Source organism: Protomyctophum bolini, assembly GCF_963924005.1.
Source record: "Protomyctophum bolini genome assembly, chromosome: 7".
NCBI classification, from domain to species: Eukaryota; Metazoa; Chordata; class Actinopteri; order Myctophiformes; family Myctophidae; genus Protomyctophum; species Protomyctophum bolini.
Window position 1 is genome coordinate 33,531,881 of NC_137868.1, and position 10,000 is coordinate 33,541,880.

A 10,000-nucleotide genomic window follows, 5' to 3' on the forward strand; every position below is an offset into this window, starting at 1 on the left:
TTGTAGATCTGCTATTTTTCAATAGCTAAAGTATAACATAATGCTTAAAACACCATAAGGGGTTGCCGTCCTGAATGGGTTAACCATGGATTCTGTTCTTAGCATAATGGTTATGTGGTAGCTTATGCAGTATAACGTACCATGCCGTGTTCCACTGACTGAATGTTGTGGCTTTAAATGTGGAACAGCACATCACACTAAATAAGGGTTGTGATACTGATAATGTGTGCTGTCTGCATGCATCATGAACACTGCAAAATGAATTCAGGGGTTCCCTTGCATGTTAAATCCATATGCGTTTTTTGATGGCAGAAAGGAAAATTTAAAACCCCAGGATGTCTTCCTAAATATACTGTAACGTATCTGTGTGCAGTATATGACTTCTTTATGCAGTAGTGTATTTTCTTTGCATATGGCATCAAATGTGCTGAAATGGACTTCTTTTTTCCCCTCATAAAGATTGATGTCTGCTCCCAAAGAGACTTCAAGCTTCGACGTCCATGAAAACCTACCACAATGGCAACATTTGCTAAAAATGCAAGGGAGACACTGGAAGTTGTATTGTATGATCACTTTTAAGGGAATTACTTTTTTACTCTCAGTAGAAACATGAGCCATACGACATAAAACTTTAAGGACCACTGGTGATGGAGATGGGTTTCAACAGACTGTTGTTGCTAAGAGATGTGTGACTGTTAGATTGTCAACATCCAATCAGTTGTATACGCCATTATATGGGGTAGGCCTCTGCTGGTAATAATGGATAATAAATGGATGAATCTAAAGGCCCCACTAGCGGCCTCGGCTGTGCAGCTCCTGACACCCTACCGGAACTAGTGATTTGAACCGACCAACAGACCTATTCTTAGAGCCTTGCACAACAATGTTATGGATACTTTATGTACTGAAGCTACTGTTAGCAGGTAGCTAAAGAAAGTGTATGGGCAGCAGTGTGATTGTTTAGTTTTGACTGAAAATGTGAGAATGCAGTGTTCTGGGTGTGGTCTCTCCTCACCTGCTGCCAGGCGAGCAGGGCGGTGTCCAGGGTGTGGATGGCATACTGGCTGATGTTGAGGAACACAGGGTCTACAAACACGTTCCCGTCCAGTTGGGAACTCTGGGGGGAGAGAGTGGCGGCGGCCTGGCCCTTTGGACACACAGGACAAGAAATTGAAATGTACAGTTGCAAAAACAATTGGGTTACATTTCTGGCTTAAGGATAACAGCCATGACATCTGAAGAGAAATATTTTGATCAATATACGTAACAGTAGCCGCACAGGCCGGTATTTGCCACTAACCTGTAGTACAAAGGGCTGCAGGAAATGGAGGAATGTTAGATTTCGGTACTCCAGCAGCTTGCATTCCAGCTGGGTGGAGAAGTGGAACTCCTGACAGAGGCTGTCTCCATTGTTCCACTGGCGTAGGAACACCTGCGGGTCCTGGGTACCGACCACCATAAACTCCTGCTCCTGAGGTAACTTCCTGTCCGGCAGGAAGGGGCGAAGGCGCTGAGACGGAACTGGAAGGAACGAAAGACAGCGTTCATATCAACATTGACACATTCACAATGCAAAACATCTGACCATAAAATACTGTTAACCCATTTTGGGCGGGGACCCCTTTTGGTGTTTTAAACATTATGTTATAATTCAGCTATTGAAAAATAGCAGATCTACAAGCTTGCGCGCTACGAGCTTGTAGGTCTGCTATTTTTGAAAAATCGTAAAAATGTGGCGCAAATCTTGGAATATATATTCTTTCAAAGTGAATGTTTTTAACTCGGGTCTAAATGGGTTAAAATGTGTTTTCCTCATCAATATGACGATTTATCGTCAAGTAGGTCTGAGCCCTTTCCATTGCTAAAAGGAAGAGAGTTGCTTTATTGCATTTCCCCCTCGCCTTGTGCCAATGCAGTAACGTTACATGATCTGGCACCACTGTCTATGAGGTCCATCATCCTGACGTCTCCTACCTGTGCCTAGCTGCTCCAGGTGGTGGCAGAGATGCAGCTCCAGCTGGGCCAGCTGCAGCGAGACTCCCAACGAGGGCACAAACCAGGGGGCAAAGCACGAGTCCACACGTGTACACGCCGCCAACGCCGTGGGAGACACCAGCTGGTCGCAGTGCAGCTGGGAGCCAGACTCACTGTCCGAACTGGTCGAGCAATAGGAAGGAGATCAAGCGAGCAAACAAATAAATATTTAGAGGTTTTCTTTTTTTGGCCGCGAGTGATAAAAGTGTAAAATACACAAGGCAGACTTGAAAAAGAGTGAGTGGCAGGCTTTCACATTGGGGGAAATCAAACATTTAGTTTACATGGCAGGCGGAGATGAGAGGAGGACCAACGCGATTCGGCTTCTGAGGGCCTTCAGGGTAAAACTAGTAAACAGTTATTGACTTTGTGTCTTCTGTTAGATGGTGGGGGGGAAAATAACAGCCGCAGCCATTCTCCTCACCAATTAAAACAACCTGATTCATATTAGTGGCTGAATGCTCCTACAGTATTACTTGTTCAGTGTTTCAATACTGTGTGAATTCCTCGATAAAAATCTACAGCTAAAATAATGTTATGATTTTTAAAACAGACATGGGACAGAAAGAGCTGGCGGCGTTCAGAATGGCCTCCCATACCAACCGGAGCTATGAGTCTAAGGTAGGCTGTTACTGTTGTGGGTTGCCAGGAGACGCACTCCATGGACATTAATTGCACGTCATGGCTGATGATGGCGAATGGAAGGTAATTGAAGTGAATGACCATTTGCTCTGTAATTTGCTGCTACCATGATCCACCATAAAAAGCTCCAGGAGGAAACGTTCAAGACCCCAAAAAACGCTGGTGCAGCAGAGCGCTCCTTAAAAAGATAAGCATCATATGTTGACAATTTTCATTACTTCCAGTTGGCAGGGCGGCCAAGTTATTTTTTCTGGTGGAAACTGAAGCAAGGCAGATGAAACGAGCGAGTAAGGGAAGGGAATCAATTTTGATCAAAAAGGACAAATAATTTAAACATAAAGGAAATGTAGTGTTTGGAGTATGATTATAATGAAACGCAGATGTATATTTTGCTTTACACTGGATCTGGTACTGTAGGGGCTTTTTTTTGTTGAATTTCTTCTCTTGTGCATGTTTTCTTATTCCTCCCATTCTGCTCCTCTGGAGCTCTTTAAGCCACACAGAATGTGGGCTTGGCAGTTTGCTTCTACTAAAAAGTTCCCTAAACCCAGTGGAGGAAGCAAGGGAGGAGAGAGAGAGAGAAAGAGACACTGAGAGACAGAGACAGAGAGAGAGAGAGAGAGAAAGAGAGAGAGACAGAGAGACAGAGAGACAGAGAGACAGACAGACAGACAGACAGACAGACAGACAGACAGACAGACAGACAGACAGACAGACAGACAGACAGACAGAGAGAGAGAGAGAGAGAGAGAGAGAGAGAGACAGACAGACAGACAGACAGACAGACAGACAGACAGACAGACAGACAGACAGACAGACAGACAGACAGACAGACAGACAGACAGACAGACAGACAGACAGACAGACAGACAGACAGACAGACAGACAGACAGACAGACAGACAGACAGACAGACAGACAGACAGACAGACAGACAGACAGACAGACAGACAGACAGACAGACAGACAGACAGACAGACAGACAGACAGACAGACAGACAGACAGACAGACAGACAGACAGACAGACAGACAGACAGACAGACAGACAGACAGACAGACAGACAGACAGACAGACAGACAGACAGACAGACAGACAGACAGACAGACAGACAGACAGACAGACAGACAGACAGACAGACAGACAGACAGACAGACAGACAGACAGACAGACAGACAGACAGACAGACAGACAGACAGACAGACAGACAGACAGACAGACAGACAGACAGACAGACAGACAGACAGACAGACAGACAGACAGACAGACAGACAGACAGACAGACAGACAGACAGACAGACAGACAGACAGACAGACAGACAGACAGACAGACAGACAGACAGACAGACAGACAGACATGTAGTGCTGGAAAACAAGGTAGGCACAGCAGTGTGAAGTAGGGAGAGGAGATGTTGAGCATGGCAGGTACAGAGATAAGGAGACAGTGTGTGGTGGGGCGCAGATTATTTTTTACCTGGTTGTATTGTATAAACACATCGCTTACCGAAGTATTCTATTGAATCTAGTTGAAGATCAGTTCTTTTTCTGCAAGCAATCCGCAGCCACACAACGATGTATGAACTAGCCCTAAGAAAGCACTGTCTTTGAGGTGTTACAGTACTTGGCAGGCCGGCTCCAACCCAACCCAACTCAGCCCAACCCAGGAACGTATGAGCCACACCAAAAGGAGGTTTTACTCTCCTTTCTCGTGAGCTGCTACCCCCCCCCCCCCCCCCCCCCCCACACACACACACACACACACTCCCCACCCCGATTAGATACACTCAAGGTAAGCAGGAAGGAATCCGGATGGGCCCTGACAGGCACTTGGTGTGCTGGGAAATCTCATTAGGCTGATCTGAACGCCTTCCAAGCCCGCTCCCTGCTCCTGCACACCAGATGTGGGACGAGGGACGCACACTGCTAGCTTTTGTGCTCGTCGGCCTGGGTGCTCTCCCTCTCTGCTTTGCCTCACACTGGACGACACATGCGCACACACAGGCGCATGCACATGCACACATGCACACACACATATGCATGTCACATGCATACAGTATGTTGGCATATACAGTACATACGATACATGCATGTGCACATATTTGCAAGCATGCGTGCACGCACGCACGCACACACACATAATACGGACATGTGTGTGTACACATAGCACACACTTTAGGATTACAGAAGCAATTGGTGGTAGAAAGCTATCTTTATCAACTACCAAATTATTCAAGGTAATACGACTTACACATACTGCACACTCACACATGCCCTGCACGACCCGCCCGCCCGCCCGCACACGCACACACACACACACACACACGCACACGCACACGCACACACACACACACACACACACACACACACACACACACACACACACACACACACACACACCTTTGCTCATCTCCACCATCTCCGTTGTTATTCAGTACAATCCTCCACAGGTCGGAGGCCACCAGCTCCTTCTGCTGGTTGGTGAGGTTGAGGCAGGGCAGCTGGAGCTGGCAGGGGCTGCTCTCTGACAGGCTAAACTCCCGGTAGGGGACAAAGGCCTGCTGGAGCTCGTCCCAGTACTCCAGGCTGCACGGCACCTGGAGGGGGGAAAGAAAATGGCATGCAACTGAAAAACGGTACCCTAAAACATGTTTATTTCTCTTTATGTCTCTCCAACATTACTGTTAGCAGTGATGGCGTAAGAACAGGGAATAGAAGCCTTGTTGGAGATCTTCCCAGTGCTCCACACTGAGAGGCATCTGGAAGTTTAGAAACAGCTTTAATATTCAAACCTACATTTATATGTACCTTTTTACACACTAGGTATATATACGAGCAATGGGGACATTCCTGTTGCAGTTTGTGTGCAACCCCAACTCTCAAATAAAACTCCTCAACCTGAAAATATTTATATTTCATTCATTTATTTACAGTATATATTTTATTAAATCTTTTCATTTAGATAAAAAAATAAAAAAAGCCAGAGCTTGATGCATCGAACCAGAGAGGCCAATGTCAGGCGTAGCACCAAAGATGGCTGAATAGAGGCAATGACCACGATCATAAGCCCCACTTATTGTTTCAAATATGTTCGACCATTAGAAAAGGTTATAAAAGCCATAAAAGGATTTTGTAATGTTTTTATGTGAAGTAATGGACTGTAGCACTCTACCCAAGACAAATTTCCTCTTGGGGACAATAAACTTTACCCATAGCTTCACTAGTTATGTGAGGTGAACACACTGCAGAACATTATACACTTAAAGCAACAGATAAAATACTCGAATTTCAAATGATGTGGGGAGAAGAAAATAACTTTTTACTTAGTTTGGTGGTATAATTGTGCTGTAAATCATTGTTTGAACAGAAACATTCAATAATCATGCAGGTGAGCAGTTTTGGGATATCAGGTGTGGAAGAAGTCCACCATGTCAAACTCTGAATAAATCACAGAGATGAAGACCTAAAGAGTTGAAACGTTGCATTTTTGCCATTAAATAAAGTATGTCTCTTGTGGAGCTCTAGAAACAAGTGTGCGGATGTTTCTTCCTCTTTGATGTTAAAATCTGTATATACAAACACATGGATACTAATACCAATAAGACGCCCTGAGGGCGAAACAACACTTTGCATGTGCACTCCCTCAAACCCACTGACAGAAGATACTCCAAAAACTACAGGTAGGATTGCCATTGAATAAGCTGTGCATCTTGCCCCAAGAGAATGAAACCTACAGATTTTGGTGATGCCCTGGCTTTTCCTCCAGCACCAGCCTTGGCTTAGGCCCAACATTTCACTTGCACACAAAGCATCTAAAAATCAAATGGGCAGCCGGACAGCCGCAGATTACCTTGGAAATTGCTTAGTGCATTAATGTTATGCTCCCTGGAGGATTCTAGGCTCTATAGCTCCACCCTAGGGACTAAATGTCAAATGTTATTTTTTCATGCATGCCTATATTCCCAACTCCACTAATAAAATGTGTGTTACCATGTACCGGTACTGTTGCATTAGCATTTAGCACTGAGCAGGGAGCGATGTCAGGAATCATCTTAGCCCTCCTTACCATACAACCAGCTACGATCTGCTGACATGCTTTAACCCATTCTGACCGGGCACCCATTTTGGTGTTGGCATCATGTTATGCTTTAGCTATTGAAAAATAGCAGATCTACAAGCTCATATCGCGCCACCGAGTGGCGCGATACGAGCTTGTAGGTCTGCTATTTTAGAAAAATCGAAGAGCGACTGACATTTTTAGAATCTGATCTCAGGTCAGAATGGGTTAATCAGACCAGTGTGTGTCCCCAGTAGAAGCCTCGTATGAATCTGATCTCAGGTCAGAATGGGTTAAAACAAAGGCGCTAATGATCACCGCTAATTGCTCTCTCTCTGTTCTTTTCTCTCAGATTTTGGAAAGGAAAGCCTTCTGGGCGGAGCCCACCTCCTGTTAAGTAGTTAGGTTCTTAACCAAGGGAGAGTGAGGGATGATCCTGTTCATTTAGTGAGATCAGCCCTCCTTTATCTTCCGGACGGCCAGATGCTATTATACACAGTAGATAGTTCTTGTACTTGGGTTGGCTGCAGCCAACTGAAGTACTCATCGTCACAAGCACCAGAATGACTGTAAGGCTTTGTGGCCATAACTCGAGAGGAAACTATTCCATTTCACCACAATGTTTCACAACCTGCTGCTCTTTGGGTCTGACAGCCGATCGAAATCTCGGAATACTTTCGTAAATTTGACCAAAAGTGCTGGGTGACCACCCACGTATTTTAATATGAGTCTTTATGCAGTTACCCAGAGACCTCTATCTGTTGAAATGTTCTCACTACCGCAACAGTTAGAGACACTCACACAAGGCACAATGCCCCGCAGTCCCATATCACAATGTGTGATATGGAACAATACATGAACATTCTATGGCCGACGTGTTGGTTTTACATGTGCTCACACTTGGTCACATATTTGTAATGTATCCTCAGGTCACTGACAAAGGTCCCTTAAACAAAAAACATGTTATTGGAGGGTAATCTGTGCTAGATGTCCTACAGTATATCAACTAGATTTTTATTTTTTTAGATTAGTTCAGGGCTTTTTATGCCTTTATTGAACAGTAGACAGACAGGAAAGGGGGAGAGAGATAGGGAGTGACAAGCGGCAAAGGCCGTCGGGCTCGGGAGTCGAACCTGCGGCACTCTGTCCAGCTGGCTTGGCAGCCTACGTGCCCAGACGGTTGAGCTAACCGTCCAGGCCGATATCAGAGGATTTCTGTATGTGAGGTTTATGTTTCTATAGAATGGATACCCTTTATACTAACGTATCCCAGGAGCATTCATGACTATACTTAAGCAAAGCCTTTGCTACAACAAGCCAAACAGCCTCTTATCGTATCTTGTAGCATATGGTATTGGCTCCAGTTAACCCACTCATCAGTTTGGCACTCAGGGATATTGTACTAATGTATCCCTCAGGTGCTCATCTCTTCAACCGAAGGTTCCACTCCAACCAAACAGATAGCAAACATCCCCCGATTACTCATCAGCAGCGGGATTACTGTAAGGCTCTATTATTGTACAGCAGGTAGTACCTCAGCCTTGTGTATCCCCCAGTTAGTCATCCAGTTCTACACTACTGCAGTGGTCTGCTACTCATCAACTGCTCGGATGCTTCCCTGACTCCTTCTAGACACGGGGAATCCCTCTTTTACAACAGGAATGCAAAGCGTGTTTTTATAGTGTCTGCGCTACTCGCAAATTTTGAGTTTTAATACATTTCAGACAAAACCGATTCTTTAATTTCTCGTCTAGCCTGGAAAACTACAATGGTTTCCACTACAGACCACCAACGCCGCCCGAGGACACCTCATCTCCATAATGACATGTATGACCGCAGCATAACTTAACCCGGGGAAACTGTACACTGCAAGACGGCCATAAAAGGGTTTGATATACTTTGTTGTGCGCACTGTGTCGCGCACCACAAATAGCAGCTCTACAAGCTAACAACGGCGTGCAGCGCAATGCATTGTGAGCTTATAGATCAGCTAGTTTCAGTGGCGCGGCACTGGTGGCACAACTAAGTGTAAATCACCCTGAAGGGTCCTGTAGCTCATTTTCACACTGAATAACGATCACCCATAGGAAAATCTTGTTCTCACATTATGTGATGAGTGGTACAGCGTCTTTCACTCTTCTCACATTGTATGATGGTAATTAGCATAAATGTGTCTGGCCCTGCTGTGTGTGTGAACTAAAGCAGGATCTCAGGTTCCAATGGCCACCTGTGGTACAGAGCTACTGACTGATTAGTAGTGGCAGAGGGCTCTCAGCATACCTGAAAGCTGCCAGGCTGTCAGACACATGCTTGTGTGTGTGTGTGTGTGTGTGTGTGTGTGTGTGTGTGTGTGTGTGTGTGTGTGTGTGTGTGTGTGTGTGTGTGTGTGTGTGCGTGTGCGCGCGTGTGTGTGTGTGTGTGGTGGGGGGTAGGACACATTCTCATTCTACTGGTGGAGTTATACGACTTCCTGAACAAGGGCCAAACTGGTAGACCTGTCAACAGGGCCGTTGAGGTGTTTCTCTATGCGTGTGCGCGTGTGCACGTGAGCACGCGCATGTGGTCATCCTCTGCTTAGAAAGCAGTAAATGAGGTAACCTTAGCTTACATCATGCACAAAATGCCACACAGGTTTTCCTGGAAGCGACCTCCCATAATCGCACCTGACAGAGTTGTGCACCCGTTACCCCAACGCTCAGCCACCAAATCCCCACAGAGGATTGCTCGAATTATGTTACTGAACACCCTGGGTGTTTCATTTCTGTTCTGATATTCTATACACATGACGGCATACAGAGATGAATATGTAAGGGGCAAACTATACGCTGGTAGAGAGAATATATATATCTCATACAGAGATGAATATGTAAGGGGCAAACTATACGCTGGTAGAGAGAATATATATATCTCATAAAGAGATGAATATGTAAGGTACAAACTATACGCTGGCAGAGAGAATATACAGTATATATACAGAGATGAATATGTAAGGTACAAACTATACACTGGCAGAGAGAATATACAGTATATATCTCATACAGAGATGAAAATATATGTAAGGTACAAACTATACGCTGGTAGAGGGAATATATATATCTCATACAGAGATGAAAATATATGTAAGGTACAAACTATACGCTGGTAGAGGGAATATATATATCTCATACAGAGATGAATATGTAAGGTACAAACTATACGCTGGTAGAGAGAATAGATGTGCACGCGGCTGCATTGACTTGATCCCCCTGGCTCTGGCTGTGAAGTGGCCTTGT

The 10,000-nt window shown here is 45.1% G+C and overlaps 1 protein-coding gene across 2 annotated transcripts in view; it reads right to left on the reverse strand.

Moving 5' to 3' along the window:
* vps13b (vacuolar protein sorting 13 homolog B) overlaps positions 1-10,000 on the reverse strand; it is a 445,793-nt gene that overhangs the window by 88,312 nt on the left and 347,481 nt on the right. For both annotated transcript variants that reach the window (XM_080768430.1, XM_080768431.1), the window contains exons 42-45: positions 5,072-5,268; positions 1,975-2,156; positions 1,301-1,521; positions 1,016-1,147 (exon numbers count right to left, since the gene is read on the reverse strand). In XM_080768430.1, coding sequence (XP_080624556.1) covers positions 1,016-1,147; positions 1,301-1,521; positions 1,975-2,156; positions 5,072-5,268 — 732 coding nt within the window. The remainder of the gene's footprint in view (positions 1-1,015; positions 1,148-1,300; positions 1,522-1,974; positions 2,157-5,071; positions 5,269-10,000) is intronic.